This window comes from Cupressus sempervirens, chromosome 6 (assembly GCF_028749045.1).
Source record: "Cupressus sempervirens isolate cs-2001-9-10 chromosome 6, ASM2874904v1, whole genome shotgun sequence".
Taxonomy (NCBI): Eukaryota; Viridiplantae; Streptophyta; class Pinopsida; order Cupressales; family Cupressaceae; genus Cupressus; species Cupressus sempervirens.
In genome coordinates this window covers 285336229-285353695 of record NC_143123.1, presented here as the reverse complement: position 1 = coordinate 285353695, position 17467 = coordinate 285336229, and the positions used below count along the sequence as shown (strand labels likewise).

General features: G+C 36.4%; 2 protein-coding genes across 2 annotated transcripts in view; one reads left to right on the top strand and one right to left on the bottom strand.

Annotated features, from left to right (window-relative positions):
- The window catches only part of LOC149552328 (uncharacterized), a 46674-nt gene extending 32010 nt beyond the window's left edge, over window positions 1–14664 (bottom strand). The window contains exon 1 of the mRNA XM_089787866.1: window positions 14207–14664. Within this exon, the coding sequence (XP_089643992.1) occupies window positions 14207–14520 (314 nt within the window). The 5' untranslated portion in view covers window positions 14521–14664. The remainder of the gene's footprint in view (window positions 1–14206) is intronic.
- On the top strand, window positions 3078–11864 carry LOC149552329 (uncharacterized). The gene is made up of 6 exons (XM_089789540.1): window positions 3078–9512; window positions 9678–9976; window positions 10467–10489; window positions 10607–10664; window positions 10975–11141; window positions 11457–11864. Exons 1-6 carry the CDS (start codon window positions 9151–9153, stop codon window positions 11862–11864), a joined length of 1317 nt encoding a protein of 438 aa, XP_089645666.1. The 5' UTR covers window positions 3078–9150.
- Window positions 14665–17467: the final 2803 nt, after the last annotated feature.

The window sequence follows — 17467 nt, the reverse complement described above, 5'->3', positions numbered from 1 at the left end:
AGGCAACAAACAAACAAAAAATGCAAAACCAAAACTCCTTGCCAAATCTACCACATGTCAATATGTGGAAGGGAAACAAGGTATCAACATAACAGACAGAGAAAGCAGAAGATGCCGGGTGAGAATAAAGACTGGTCATGCTTTGATATGATTAGGTCTTTAAGGATGTTAAGATGGTCCTTAAGATGGGTAACAACAGCTCATTGAGCTGTTCACTCAGAACCAATGAAATGAGGAGACCTGTGGCTACTAGGCCACCAGGGAATGGTACACAGGAAGCCTCTTCATCTGCAAAAACAAACCAGAACATTCCAACAAAAGAATTCTGTCATAGGAACAAGTCTACCCAAGGTTACATTCTTGCAAAAAGAAGCTGTGATGCAAGATGAAGATATGAAAAATACCATAAGGAAGATTCAGACATCTTCAATGCAGAATACAAAGCAAAGAGTGCAAGCTTCAAAACAGATATTTCTTTTTTCCTACATGAAAGTCAAAAGCAAAAACTGAAAATACTAGTAGAAACAGGTGTCATGATGTCCTTCACAGCAGGCTAGGACAGTTCATGGTTCCCTTATTCGATGGGTCCAACAAAACCTTAGCTAGATTGAAACAAAAATCTGAACACTCTCTGTTGAGTGCCGTATGAGGAGGAGGTGATGAAGTTTGCAATTTAGGGAGTTTTATAGTGTGTAGATATGGCAATGAAATGTGCATATTTAGTTAACCTATCCACTATCACAAAGAGACAATCTTTCTCTTGTACTTTTGGGTGACCTGTAATGAAGTCCATCAAAATGCTTTCACAATTTTAATTTGGGATGGGTAGTAGTTGTTGCAATCCCACTGGGTGGCTTTGTTCTGTCTTGATTTTCTGACAAGTTATACACTCTTGGACATACTTGATTATATCCTTCTTAGGACCTTTCCAAGAATATCTTTCCCAAATCTTCTTATAAGTCTTGTATAATCCTGGATGTCCGGATAAAAGGTTATCATGGTACTCCTCCATAATTTTCCTTTTACCCTTTGAATTTACTGCAAGAAGTATCCTTCCCTTGTATAGAATGAGTTCTTTAACTATCTTATAGTCATCACTTGGTAATTTACTCAGTTCGGGGGGTTTTAGCACATTTCGCTGTAATGTCTCTCTTCCAGTCTTGGTTAAGGCTTGTTATTGTACTTATGTGATATTGTCGAGACAAGGCATCTGCCACAACAGTATTTGCTCCCTTGACATATTCAATATCAAAGTTATCAGCTTGAGTCCAGCTAACCCATTTCTGTTGACAATCATTGAGATCTTTTGATTCATAAATAATCTTAAGCTATTGTGATCAGTTCTGATGTTGAATTTCCTACATACTAAGTATTGCCTAAGCTTCGCTAAAGCATGCATGATTGATAACATCTCCTTGTCATAAATGGAGTAATGTCTTTCACTTTCATTCAGTTTACAGCTGTCAAAAGCAATGGGCTGTTTGTTCAGCATGAGTATTGCTCCAATTCCTTGACCTGAGACATCACATTGTATAGCTCAAATGGTTGTGAAAAATCTGGAATGGCTAGAACCGGGCATGAACACATAGCTTCTTTTAATTTTTCAAAGGATTGTTGTGCCACTTCATTCCATCCAAACGCTCCTTTTTTGGTTAGGTCTGTAAGTGGGGCTGCAATTTTTGAGAATCCTTTAACAAAGCGCCTGTAATAACTGCACAAACCTACAAAACCCCAAAGTTGCCTTAGGGTTTTAAGTGTATGCCATTCTTTTATTGCCTTGATTTTTTCTTCATCTACACTAACTCCTTCAGCATTTATCTTGTGGCCCAAATAGAGAATCTCTTCTAGTCCAAATTCACATTTTGAAGCCTTCACAAATAGGGATTTTGATTCTAAAATGCTTAAAACTTCTTCAATGTGTTGCAGATGATCTTCCCATGTCTTGCTACAAATCAAGAGGCCATCAAAGAATATCACTAAGAATTTTCTCAATTGATTTCGGAAAGGATGATTCATGCATGATTGGAAAGTGGTTTATGCATTTGTAAGACCAAATGGTAAGACTAGAAATTCAAAATGCCCCATAGTGACACCTAAAAGTTGTTTTTGGTATATCTTCTTCTCTCATCCTTAGCTGGTGATAAACCCAATCTTAGATCAATTTTGGAGAAATACTTGGCCCTGTGAAGTTCATCAATAAGCTCATCCGCTCTTGGAATGGGATAGCTGTTTTTTATAGTTTTCTTATTCAATGCTTTGTAGTCTATACACATTTGCATTGTCCCATCCTTCTTTTTGACAAGTACCACTGATGAGGTAAATGAGCTAGGGCTAGGTGGTATATATCCCATCTCAAGGAGTTCTTTAATTGTTTTTGTCAATTTCATCTTTATATTTTTTAGGGTGTCTATATGGGGTAGTGATTATTGGTTATGCTCCTTCTAGTTCTATGATGTGTTCAAACTTCAAATCTCTTTTTTGGAGGTAAACCCGGCGGAATGTCATCGAATACTTTCTTATGCTTTTTGATGATGGATTGGATATCAATATGTATACTTTGTTCCTTTGGAGTAGATTTGTCCAAGACTAAACATTGAGCAGCCCATTCTCCTCGTCCATGCCTAAAGATTCTTTCAATATTTTTACATGAAACTAGTTGTGGGGATCCATCAAGAATTCCTTCTAAAGTTATCTCTTGATCTTTGTGCATAAATTGAATTTTTAAATTAGAGAGATCGAACTTGAAGCATCCCAAGGAGCAAATCCAAGGTGATCCTAGGATTATGTCATTGTTTAGTAGTACTACATGCAAGTCTTCTTTAACGCCATGTTTACCCAACATAAATTCTTGTTGAGGAATTATTTTTGTGCATTTGACTAGGGATCATGTGGCTTGTACTGTTGTAAACCCTTAAAATCCTTGGTTTTCAAACCCATTCTTTTAACAAGCTTCTCATCAATAAAATTATAGGAGGCTCCACTATCAATTAGAGTTATAACCTTATGCCCTTGGAGAATGCTCTTAATCCTCATTACTCAATGCTTAGAGGCTTTAATGAAAGTAGATAGCACCCCAAATTCTTCTTCCTCTTCTTGCTCTTCTTTCATTAGTTTCTTGTTTGTGTGTTCTTCAACTTCTTCATCAGAGATGGTTTCTATATTTTGTATCCTCTCCCTTTTTCCACGTTTATGCCCAAGTTTGCAATCATCTTTACATGTAAAACATGTCCTCTTTTTGCTGCAATCAGGTCCCTTTTCCCATAGTCCTTTACATTTGTAGCATTGAATTTGACTTCTTAGCTTTTCCCTTTCTCTTTCTAGAAGTGAGCCCTTGTGGATTTCTTCTCTTTTATGGAAGTTGTCTCTTTCATAGAATTCGCCTCTTTTGTAGGATGACTTGGTGTAGTTGTTAGTCATTTTACTAATTGATGAGGTTTCTAAATTCAAAGCTATTTCAAAAGCATCTTCAAGATATCTTGGTTTTAGAGAAGTTATTAGTCCTTTAAGTGGATCCTTGAACATGTCTATAAATAAATATGTAAGTTGATCTTCATCTATTCTCATCACTTGCACTAAAATTCTTTGGAATTCATTAATATAACTTTCAATTGTTCATTGTTGCCTTATGTGTGCTAGTCTTTTAAAGTCTTCTTGTGGACTTTTCCTACCGAATCTTTTGATGAGTTCTTGTGTAAACTCCTTATAGATGGTAATATTTTGGTGGCCTCGAGTGTGAGTTATGTGGTACCACCACCATTCATGTGCTATGCCCAATAGGTGTAAAATAGCAAATTGGAGTGCATCTTCTTTTGTCATAGGGCTAAATATGAAGTAGGTGTTTAGCACATGTAACCAATCGTATGCTAAGATTTCCCCTGATCCATCAAAGTTTGGTATGTCAACTTTGTTGACTTTTTCCTTAAGGTCATTGTTTAAGCTCACATTCGCCCTTTTTTGTTTTCCATGTTTTTGGCCTTTACAAACCTCACTAAATGTTACAATTTCTCTTATTTCAGGTTCTAGAGTAGCATAAGCTCTAGCATTCTCTACTGCACTATTTGTAGGTTGTTCTATTTCCTCCTCTTCTCTTGATACCTCTACTCTGAGTAAAAAAGGGGGGCCACGTATGCTACATGATGGATAACTTCTATTATTATTGAATGTTTAGAACTCATGTCCCTCCCAATAGAATCTGTGATGGCTTTCAATTCAATTTCCCATATTTTGAAATGTTTTGAGTAGTGCCTGGTTAATAGAGTGGGGTTGTCGTTGCACCAGAAGACCATTCTATCAATGCCCAATACAACCACTCAACTTATAGTACACAAGAGGCGGTTAAGCCCTTGTCACGAATCCCGAGGGGAGCACTAAAAATTTTCTAACAATCTCCCCCTTAGTGTTACCCAAGGGTATGAGAATTTGAACCTGTGAGCAAGCTCTAATACCACTTGTTACAATGGGGTTGTCATTGCACCAAAAGACATATCTGTCAATGCCTGATACAACCACTCAACTTATAGTACACAGAAGGCAGTTAAGCCCTTCTCGTGAATCCCACAGGGAGTGCTGAAAAAATTTCTACCACTAGTTTGTCTAATTTGATTGTTCCATAAACGATCTCATTTTGTTTGCTAATTGTGCATTCATTTTCCTTTATCTCCTTTTTTTGATTTGGCATACACATCCTTCAAAAGATGGCAGGATCTTGCTCTAATACCACTTGTGATAACCCTTTCTGCTCAATGGGTTTAAAAATTATCCTAGATAAAAATAAAGATCTCTAGAATGGAATTCTTAAGTATATCAATTATCTTATAAATAACATCTTTTAATACAATGGAAATCTTAAGTATATCAATTATCTTATAAGTAACATCTTTTAATAATATTAGCAATTTTGGGACTTAGCCATATTCCCTATGTATCAGTTCCATGATGGATGGTAGAGTAAGTGCTGCTCAAGAGTGGACACGTTCAGCTTGGGGCTCCCTCAGATCTTGATCCATATTGGGATTACTTTTGCCCCAACGCAACCAATTTACTCCTCCACTGTGCATAGTCCCTATCCATTATGTGGTTGATATAGCAGTTGTATCAGCCCAAGAATTGTTAATAATACTAAGTTTACAATTGTGCATCTCTCTACTTATTATCAATATTTGTTATTTATTTAATTCACATTTTCTAATTACATATAATAGAAGAAATGAAGTCTTATTTTTGTTAGGTGAAAATGTTACATACCTTTAGTTTCAGTGAATTACTATGTTCAGACTTGTAACAATTGATTTTCCTTCCTTATGTATATCTTGCCAGCAAAATAATATAATTGCCTAATCTTAATTGGTTGACTGAGGCACATGATTTGATTGTCAATCACCTAATGCTTGATTTTCGTTCGTTGTTTTTTCTAACTTGAATATTTTGTGTTTGATGATTTGACATCATATTCTTGTTCCCTATAAATAAGGTGACATGGACATGGACAACACGCCCGTTCGTGCTACTCGAGGTTCAAACAAGAGTTGTGTCCATCTGATTGTCAACGGAGGTATAAATATAGTTTATCGGTGATGTTTATATTTGCATTCTTATAATATTAATATATGATGTTTAGTTTATACTTGACATTTATCGGTAAAGTTAGTATTGTCATAGGTATAGGCAAAACATTTGGAATTCACGATTTTAATATCAAATCAATTTTTAACAATAATAATATCAAATCAATTTTGACAATAATAAAGAAGCAATAATTAATATTTAACAATATCAAGTTACTATTAATATATAATGGTATAAATTTCATCAAATGTGGTTATTATAATATTAATACATTATTGAGGATTCGTGATAGTCCACCCTTCCTCAATTTGCTTGTCCTCAAGCAATTTTGGGTGAGACATAATTTCTTCGCCCATCCATGTAGCATCTTCTTCTGGTAGGTTCTTACATTTTATAAAGTACTCTGGAATAGTTACGTTCCTCAATTTTCTTTCTCTTCTATTGATGATAGCTTCAAGTTTCAAGATGAGCTTCCCTTCATCATCTAGTGGTGGTAACTCGACCCAGGGTTTTATTTCTTGTCTCACAACCTTCTTAAGTCTAGACACGTGAAAAATATTATGGATTCTACTATGCTTTGGTAGGTCAATCTCATAAGCTACTTCTCCTATCTTCCTCAAGATTTCGTGAGGTCCATAGAAACGTGGCTTCAATTTTTCTGCTCCACTTGCTTTGAGAATTGATTGCTAGTAGGATTGTAACGTCATTTCGCTTGGGGAAGCTCACATAGTTTTGGGCATCCAATGGTTACAGTCATAGATGTGAGTATCGCCGATTAATCGGCGATACGAGATAAAATCGCGATTTTTTGTCGCCCCAAAATCGTGATTTTTTTTTGCAGATTTTTTCCAAAAAATCGCAGATTAATTGCCTAAAAATCGCAATTTGTTGCAAAAAAATCGCCCACGCCCAGCAGTCACATAAAGTGACGAAAAAACACATTTTTTTCATTTTGTTTTACATTGCTTAGGGTGTTTTGGAGAGGAGAGGATAGAGGAGGAGTTCTTGGCAAGAAACAAGCGGAATCAAGTGCATTTGGAGGCCTTTTGATTCGATTTCTTTGTTACTAGGTGATTTGAATCTTTGTTTTTTATTTTTGCAAGAGATTGTATTTTTTTTTCTTGCATGTAAATGGATAAAAATACATTCCTAATTAGTTAGGAATGCATTTGATGAATGTAAGCAAGATTAAATGCATTCATTTGCATTTTTTTCCATTCTAGATCGAATTTATGTTAGAAATTTGCACTTTTTTGAAAAATTTGAAACCCTAGCAGCTAGTTTGTTTGAATGTTATTTGGATTTCAATTTATTGGCGCTGTTATTGGAATGTTGCTTGAATTCTTTGTTTAACTGTTAACTTTGATCTTGTTATAATTTATTTATAGTTTATTTTTTTTTAGTTTGTATGTGTAGGCAGCCCGCAGCAGTTTCAAATGGCAAACAAATGGCCATTGACTCCATGCCCCTCAGGCTACATTGGCACCAGGCCAAAGAATGCGAGAGATCAGGCATGGAAATATGCCTATGAAGCACCCAATGAACCAACCAAAGTGATTTGCATTCGATGTGAAAAAGTAATATCCGGGGGCATTTACCAGTTCAAATATCACATCGTAGGGATCTCAATATTAAGATAATATCTTATACTTTCTATAATAGTCAACTACTTGTCTGTAGTCCGTCTTTCAGTCTAAATAGGAATGTTTCCTATCCCGTCTCTTTTTTCTTCAGTCCAGATAGGAATGTTTCCTATCCTGTCTCTAGTTTTGTTTCTAATTCCGTCTTCAGTCTACGTTGTTTCTTTTAGAAACAACGTCCTTGTAATTCTTTATAAGGAACACATTTGTTCCTCTGTTAATCAATGAATCATCCGGAAATCCGTTAATCTGCCAACTCTTCTTGAATCTTATAACATGGTATCAGAGCTATTACTTAAATTTTTTTCGAAAAAATTTATAATTTCTTCGTGAAATTATTTGTTTAAATTTTTTCAAAATTATTTTTGTTGAATTTCTCTAAAACCGCTTAGGGTTTTCGGCCTAGAGTAATTCCCGAACTCGGGTCTGCCTGTGTTTGTTCAGCACACTCTAGCCCCATTCGTCCATGCATATCGATCCTTGAAGAAAAATCTGCCATTTTTTATCAAGAAATCTGAAGTTTTTTCAAGCTTTTTTCAGCTAGGACTGTTTTTTTCGAAACCCTAATTTTTGGGGTCGAAAAAATATTTTGTTTGCAAATTCTTGGTGGGTTTTTCGAGAGCTCAATTGGGTTGTCGTCCGTTTTTTCTGGGTGCCTCGATTTTCGAGCCAGCGGATCCAAAAAACGACAGCAAATTCCTTTTGGGTTTTTCAAGCTCTCTTTTGAGTCATTCTCTGATTCTTCTGGGTCTTTCGTATTTTTTCCTCGAAGAACGTGCCTTCACAGATTTTCACAGTTTTCATTGGAAAACGTGCCATGGCATCTCTGACAAATATTCTGCTCGAACATAATTCCAAATTCAATAGTCACAATTATGGAACCTGGAAGCAGCGCATCATCGCAATCTTCGAATATCAAAACACCGATCAACTTGTTCTGGGTGTTAAGCAAGTATTTACCAATTACCTTGTAATATGGTATCATTTCAAGTTGTCTGTAATACGCAAGGTTGCGTGAGATTCTGGGTTTGTTGATTTTCTCCTCAAAAATCTTTTCAAGTTGTCTGTAATACGCAAGGTTGCGTGAGATTCTGGGGTTGTTGATTTTCTCCTCAAAAATCATTTCAAGTTGTCTGTAATACGCAAGGTTGCGTGAGATTCTGGGTTTGTTGATTTTCTCCTCAAAAATCATTTCAAGTTGTCTATAATACGCAAGGTTGTGTGAGATTCTGGGTTTGTTGATTTTCTCCTCAAAAATCATTTCAAGTTGTCTGTAATACGCAAGGTTGTGTGAGATTCTGGGTTTTACCGTTTTTTCCACAAAAACGAAGTTTTGTAAATGCAACTTATTTTGAGTCATAGCACTCTTCTGGCAAAGCTTCTTGGTTTCAGCATTCTATAGATCAAGGGAGGGTCTCAGTTATCACAGAATGTTCCGACATTCGTACGTTGACCATTAAGGGAGGGTATTAAGATAATATCTTATACTTTCTATAATAGTCAACTACTTGTCTGTAGTCCGTCTTTCAGTCTAGATAGGAATGTTTCCTATCCCGTCTCTTTTTTCTTCAGTCCAGATAGGAATGTTTCCTATCCTGTCTCTAGTTTTGTTTCTAATTCCGTCTTCAGTCTACGTTGTTTCTTTTAGAAACAACGTCCTTGTAATTCTTTATAAGGAACACATTTGTTCCTCTGTTAATCAATGAATCATCCAGAAATCCATTAATCTGCCAACTCTTCTTGAATCTTGTAACACTCAAAACATGATACGAATCCTTGTGAGAGTACAACAGAAGAAATAAAAAGGTTTGAAAAGGCCTTGCTCGCAGCTGGAGAGCAAAAAAATTTGCAAAGAGAGCGGAATAAATTGCATGTCAGGGCAGCCATAGCAGAGACCCAGGGCAATTTCGTTGATGTTCAGGAGGAGGAGGCAGCCATTGAGAGCATGGTCGGCTCTTATTGTGGACCGCGTGTCCGCAAACAGGGTGGTTTTTCTTTCACGAGTTCCACTCCCACTCCCACTCCTACACCTCCTAGCACTTCCGCACCATCAAGATCAGCAGGTGCTTCTAGGATAGGGAGCTATTTTGTGCCGAGGCACACACCTAGTGCACAACCTTCATTAGAGGCCACTAGATGGAATAAGGAGGTCCATGACCAGTTGGACAATGCACTAGCAGATTTCTGGGTTTTCAACAACCTTCCTATTAGTGTTGTTGACAGTCCCTATTGGGAGGCTTTGGCCACAGGGTTGACAGTTGCAGGAAAGGGGTACAAGTCCCCTTCTCGTTTTGTGTTGGGTGGCAGGTAAGCGAATAATTTTATTACACTCGATTTCCTTTTAATTTTTAACTTTTTACTTAGTTATAAATTTTAATTAATTTATCTAGAAATTAGAATGTTGATTACTAAAGTCTAAATCAATTTTAAATTACTAAGAATCTAAGACATAACTAAATTTTGTTTTTGTAGGCTTATTGGAAATGTTGTTGAGAGGGCCAAAGCATTTGTTGAGGAACAGAAACAAGAATGGACAAAATTTGGTTGCACCATTCTTTCTAACGGGTGGACGGATGGGAAGAGCAGGACCATAATTAATTTTTTGGCCTGTTGTAATGATAATGTGGTGTTCCTAAAATCAATCGATGCCTCCAACAAGGTAAAAAATGCTCAGACATTGGCATTGATGTTGGAGAACATGGTCTTAGAGATTGGCATTGAAAATGTTGTGCAAATCATCACAGACAATGCTGCTGCATATGTATTAGCAGGTAAACCGTAATTTTATGTTGCATGTGCATTGTGAATTTCACAAGAAGAATTTTTAATAGTTTGATATTTTTGAAAAGTTGGAAACTAATTAGTATTTTCTTTTACAATTGGCAGGAAAACTCCTACAGCAGAGGCACCCCACTCTCTCTTGGACCCCGTGTGCAGCACATGTCCTTGACCTTCTTTTGGAGGACATGGGCAAACTTGAGTGGGTCACTCCAATTGTGGAGGATGCAAGGCGGGTGACAAAATACATATACAATCACCCATGGGTCCTTAGCCTGATGAGAGAGCACACTAATGGCAAAGAAATTGTCAGGCCTGTCGCCACAAGGTTTGCAACGATTTTTTTGACATTGCAAAGCATTCTCGATAATTTGGCTTCTTTGAAGCAAATGTTTGTTTCCAAAAAATGGCTTGCTTCCACATTTTCAAAGAAGAGTAAAGGAGAGAATGTTGTGTGGATTGTGTTTGATAAATATTTTGAAGATAAGGCTGATGAAATAGTAAAGGTAACTACAAAACTTTAAGTTTCAGTTTACACTTACAACTTTATAACATACTAAGTTTGTAACTCAAGTAAATAATAATTTTGTAACTTGTCAACTAATTTCAAATTTATATTGCAGGTGTCTGAGCCTTTAGTCAGAGTTCTGTGTTTGGTTGATGGAGACCAAACGCCAATGGGTGAACTATATGAGGCCATGGACAAGGCCAAAGAATCTGTCAAAAATTACTACAAGGGGGAAGCATCAAATATGAACCCATTTGGCAGATCATTGATAGAAGGTGGAATAATCAGCTCCACCAACCCATTCATGCAGCAAGATATTTCCTCAACCCACGTTTTAGGTATACCGTAAGCTCATTCTTACTCAAATTTAAGTTAACGAAGACTTGAGTTCATTTTGCTTTCGAAGGGTGTTGGGTGTGTACTAAAATTGCAAGACTTATTTGTTTTTGGTTTTTGGTTTTAGGGCTGATGGTACATATGCAGATCCTAATGGAGAGGTCATCAGAGGCCTAAGTGAGTGCGTCGAAAAGATGGTAACCAAAGAGGAAACAAGAGATAAAATCATTGCTGAGCAGGAGATCTTCGCTTCAGCAGGGGGGGCAAGGTGTTCACTTCTCTCTGCAAGAGAGCAAGGCTTACACAAACCCCAAGTAATACATTTGCAAACTTCTGAATCTCAAATGCTAAATTAACATTTATGTTTCACTTTTTGTTGTCTATTAGTATTTTCTAACTTGTACAATTTTTGTGATGCAGTGGCTTGGTGGACCACTTGGGGTGCAAGCACTCCAAATCTTGCAAAATTTGCTCTCAGAATCCTATCACAGACTTGCAGCGCATCACATTGTGCGCGCAACTGGAGTTTGTTTGAGGCCATCCACACAAAAAAGAGAAACAGGTTGTTCCAAAAGAGGATGAATGACATGGTCTATCTGCAATATAATCTTAAATTGCGCATGAAAAAGGCACAACAAGATCCTCCTGGGCCAATCGATTTGGATGAGATAGATCCTTATTATGATTGGACAGCGCAAGAGCAGGCTCCCTTATTTACACAGGAGGACATCTCCAATTTGGAGAGGGAGGCCGCGGAGGAGGCTATGGAGGAGGAAGGGGGTGGAACTAGATATGACATCGATTTGGATGACATCGAGGAGGGCGATGATGAGGATGATGACATTGAGCTTACTGCAGAGGACCTTGACATCTTGCGTGCAGCGAATGTGGAGCTACCGACATCTAGTTCTATAGCTACACCATCTCCTGCATTGGCACAGACACAAACACGAGCACAAACCCTATGGGGTTCTAGTTCTAGAGCTTTACCCTCTCCCGCACTCGCTAGTAAAGCGACTGGGAAGAGGAAGATGTAGTCCTATATTTGACATTTGTACTTATTTGTAGTCATGTTGATGTGCTTATTTGAACTCTTTACATTTGACACTTTATTTATGAGAATACTTCTCATGTGTTGTGAACTTGTTAGTTGTTAGTAATTTACCGATTAATAACTCTTTTTGCATTGATATATATCTAAACATGATTGTTTCTTATGTATTGTTAGTAATTAAGTCATTAAATGCAAAAAAACATTGAATTCTGTAAAAAAATCGCATTTTTTAATTAAAATTTAGTGGTTTTTTAGTTCCCAATTCTTTCCCCGATTTTTTCCTGATTTTTCCCCATTAAACTTTTTCAGGCCTAGGCGATTAATCTCCTCAGGCGATATTTACATCAATGGTTACAGTTATTGGAAAAGTTCAAACAAAAGTAGAAAACTACCAAACAATAGCACTTAGCTTTGAGTGGCAAGGAATAAACAAGGTTCTTAGTGGGGTTATGGATGCTTCAATAGAACAGTATCAACTCATTGACTAGAAAAGCTTTTCAGATGGGATCAAGCTAGTTAAATTGCAACTATCTCCAACATTAAAGAGTTACCTCTAGTTACCAAGGAGTTGAAGGTGGATGAATATCTTCCAAACATCAAAATTGTGTTGGATAAAAATGTTTTCATGCCTCTAGGGGTTCGACCAAGTTAGGGGTTCCAACATACTATTGCATGAGAACCAAGGATGAGACCTATTACTACGACTTCTTAATGTCATCCTCATGCCTCCAAGGATAGGATAGAGAAGACTATTGAAGAGATGCATAAATTGGGACACATTAGACCTAGAACAAATCATTTTGCATCCCCAGTGGTATTAGTGAAAAAGAAAGAAAGAATATTGAGGATGTCTACAGATTACAAGGACCTAGATAAACAAATCATCTAGAAGAAATACTCCAAAACTTGTATTGATGATCTGCTTGATGAGTTACACAGGGCAACACACAATGCAAAGACTGATTTGTAGTTTGGGTATCATCAGATAAGAGTTAAAACTGAAATCTCCTTCAAGATTGTTTAGCCTTAGGTGTCATTATGGGCACTTTGAGATTTTGGTGGTACATTTTGGATGGCTGTGAACCAACCACTTTCAAAACAGCAATATATGATATTTCCAAGCCTTACTTACGGAAAATTGAGCTAATATTCTTTAACAACATTTTGATTATTGTGCAACATGGGAGGAACACATGGAACATAGGAATAGAGCTGGCTGCACTGCAGCAGCAGGAGTCATCCCACAATTCCTAGTCATGCCCCAACTATGGAACATGAGGAATCATCTATGGGGCATGAGAAGTCACGTGTGGAATGTGATGCATCATGTGTGTGAATATGAGAAGCCACAAATGGAATTTTATCATACTTTATACCCTCTGTATTGTAATACAACTTAGTGGCTTTATGTAGTGATGTGCCTACAAATACCTGCTCATGGTTTAGGATTCAGAGCACCAATATATAGTACCAGTAAAAGAATATAGCACAAGTAGCACGAGAGACTGCTAAAAAAGCAAGGTCACGAAAAGTTGTATTGTAAAATATAAACAATTAAGTTAGTACAAGAGTAAGTGCCGTTAATACTGAAAAACGTTTTTCCCACTTTATGAGTTTCCCAAGATAAATAATTGGGTAATAATAACTTATAAGTATGTTATTATTTTCCTTCTATTACATGATTTCCTTATATTGTTTATCCTGCATAGTTTTATTCGTATATTTTCTCCTACGAATCCCTATCCCTGATTAGAATATAGAGATGTGTGGAAAAAAGCACCCAAGTTGGGCAGCAGATTGTCTTTTCACTCCATACAGATGCAATAAGCAAAAGAAACTGCATATAATACTACACACTGACATTGCGTAAACAGAATAAAGGTGTAGTCTCAGTAGTAAATCAATATGCCCGTTACTGCCTACATACAATTGCGAAAGCGAAGCTCTGCCAATTTAGTTATATCTTCATATCTGGCCACATGAAGCGGGCAATAAGTCAGTATGTCCTACCATACGGCGATGCTGAGGTAGGAAATACCAAGAGGGATCGGACCAGAAATCTCACACATAAAGGAAACGTCAAGAAACAAACATAATGGAAAAAAGAACATTTCGACTTAGATCAGCAAATATTGGAGTTAAACGGAATGTGATCTCAAACGTCGATTTTAAAAATTTACTAAAAACTTTTCTTTAAAAAGCCCAAAAAATCAACAAGACATGGAAATAGTTACATACATAGTTTTCTCCAAAAATCCCAAAAATTCACTACAACAAGGAATTAGGTAAATAGATGAATAATTCAAGTGGGGGCGAAAGTGGTACCTCTGTTGCACAGGTGGTATACCCTCCTTTTCTTCGACTCGCTCCTTAATCCTCTCAATGCTATCAGTTGGCTCGATGTCAATCTCAATCTCCTTTCCTGTGAGAGTTTTCACTTTTATCATTGTTCCTCCACGTATCCTCCCCAACATCTCCCCGTGAAGAATACCATTGCAACTCCTCCTCCACTTGATTGCAGCACACTGCCCTCCCTCCGTCTGCTGCACCTGATCCTTGACATACTCACTGTCAATGGCACTGCTCTCCGCTTGCAGGCTTAAGGTCTTCCCACTTAAAGTCTTTACAAAGATCTGCATCCTTCCTTTGCTTGGCACAAAACCCTTGAAGCAGAACCAAGAGCACAAGCAGTCTCACTCCAGCCCACCACCGGACTGTTTACAGCGAGAGGCGTATAAAATGTCGGCTACTTGTGGGCCTCTCCTCCCTTTCTCCTAGCGGGCGAGCGAGACTAGTGATTCATTGGCCTATAAATTCTTGTAACCAAACCGCTCGAGTGACTCAAATCGTCGTGTTACGGGGGGGGCTACAGGGCTATTTTTGAGGTAGAGGAGGTTGCATAAGAAATTTTTTGAGGGGCTACAAGATTAATTAGAATCTTTTCTTTCATAAGAGGAGCCCCACTTTTGTAGAAAGCGGATGAAAATGGGGTGGCACTCGAAATAGCCCCACCAGCTTAAGGAAAAATCTAGCCATTTGTCAAAGACTGAAACTTTAAAACTAAAAAAGTTTTTTATCATAAAATAAATTTTAGAAAGTTTTTTCTTAAATTTGGGCTCTGAAACTCAAATTACAAAATCTATAGGACCGTTCAGCTTACAAATTTCTTTAAAAATCTCAGCAGGTGTAGCTCTATTTTTAAAGAAGCTGGCTTCCATGGGACCCCAGCTAGTCAGTGTTTCTATATGGCTGCTTGAAGTGTCATTTTGGCTTAATTTGAAGGTAAGAATGTTTTAGTCAAGAGAAAAAAGATAGATTAGATTTAATATAATAATTGTAAAAAATGTAGTTTCATAAATTTGTTTCTCTACAAAATGTTACTAAAAAAAAATTATCTCTGATTCATCAATATAGAAATAAGTAGTCAATGGGTGGGTCTTCGCTGTAGTCACATGGTGTGAAGGTACACAAACAACTTTGTTGCAAAAGCATTCAACTTAATTTACAGATTTGTACAAGTTGAAAATGAGCATTTCAATTTCAATTTTAAGAGTTGGTTCCATGCTTGGATAGCACTATGATTACAAACTCTTTTAGATTTAATGCATAATATCATACAATATAAAGTATTAGTTTGGAGCATTCCAGATCATATTTCATGATTGGGGGCATGCACATTTGTAATGGATAGAATCCCTGCTCAATCCAAGACAAAGATAAACTTAGAATCACAGTATGTTGAAAGTCAATAATATTATATAGTCCTTTGAATATATGAACATAAAAATTTGTAAGCCCACAAATTCATAGAAAATAAATGTACAGTAAGCTCATTAATCTGTCTTTCAAAAGGTGTTGTACCATTTTCCAAATCTAAGATACATTTCTTCAAAGTCTGCACAGATTTCCTCGACTCCAATGCCTGGATATTGATCAATCTATCTCAATTTTACTATTTAAAAATAAATAATATTGACTCCATTAAAATATTGTTCATCTTTTCCAATATATTTTGAAAACAAAAATATTTTATCTAACCAATATTTTTGCAAAAAATTAGATATTATATACGATATATATTTGTTATGTAAAAATCATAAGAAATTTATTTTAAAACAAAATACATTATATATTTTTATATTTTATATTTCTAATGCTTTTATAAAATGTTTTGATATTCTAGTGTATGTTTTCATAAATATAAATAAGAAAAGTCATATTAAAGAGAAAAATAATTACTTATGTGGAAGAGTACATACAATATTGCCTTCTACTAATGGTTAAATTGATTGTGTGAGTTTTTATAGTACTTTAACTTACAATCATTATCAACATACATTCATGAAAGTATCTTAAAATTATCTAAATATAAATGTCAAATTCCTTCCAATATATATACAAAAAGTCATTTTTAAATGTGAATTTCCAGTTCTATGCCAATGACTCCAGCACCGTCGTGAGATGTTGGACAAGGCCAATGTTTAACGAAGAGACAACTTCCCATCCTCTTTTTAGAACCCCTGCCATGTAGGTCATATCCGACAACGCCTCAAAAGTAGTTAGAACACCAGAATATGACATGCGGATTGTTAAGAATAGTGGGATCTTTTTCCTTGAAGGATCACACATATCATTAACAATTGCATTGATAATGAAAGAAGGAATAGAATATAAATTTTGGGAATAGGGATCTTGAGCAAGCTAGAATCTTATACTTTAGCTCAATACTTGATGATAAATTAGACATCTTGGAAATATGGTTCCTATAACCTTCCACTTATTGTCCTTCTATGATTAAACAAAAAATAATAATTTCTTAGCCAACTCATCCTTTAAAAACATCAAATGTTTTTGTAACTCAATCTACTAGTTTTGAAAATGCATGCCCCAAAATACTTAAATAAAAGCAAAAGAGAAGAACAATTTTCAATGCTTTGAGTGCATATCAATTGCCCATGTAATCTCCCATTTCCAAAATTTACAAAAAGAAGCACTTTCTATTTCTATAGGTTTTTTTTAGTAAGTCAGGTCATCTTATTTGGGCAATTTTAGCTTCTTTGGTCAAATTGGGTAATTTGATTTGAAAGGAGATAAAGTTTACATTTGGAAAGGAAAAATAATATTTTATTAATGTCTTTTCTCCTCAAGTAATTATGGGAAGATATATTGGAGATTTTTGGGCAATATGAAGTGAAAATTAATTCCCTTACACTGGAAGTGTCCATTGCCGCAACAAGGACAATTGAGTAATAGAGTACCTCAAGTATGTGAGTCCGCTTTTTTATACGACACTTTGAACTCTTTGGCATCTTCAACATAGATGGCAACAATTCGTCACAGGTAAGACTTACCAAATTTGAGAGCCTTTCCTCAGCCTTGTCTTGAGAAGCAAGTTGCATCTCTAGAGGCTTTTGCAAGAGGAACAATAGTATCTGATTCTCAAGCATGCTCAAATCCCTCATTATTGCATTATTGTGAGTGGCGCTCCTACTAGACAGATCAAAAACTCTTCCTAGTTGCTTCACATCGAAGGACACATGTGAAGATGTGTGATTTGCATGTTTGACGTAGAACTACAGGCACCCC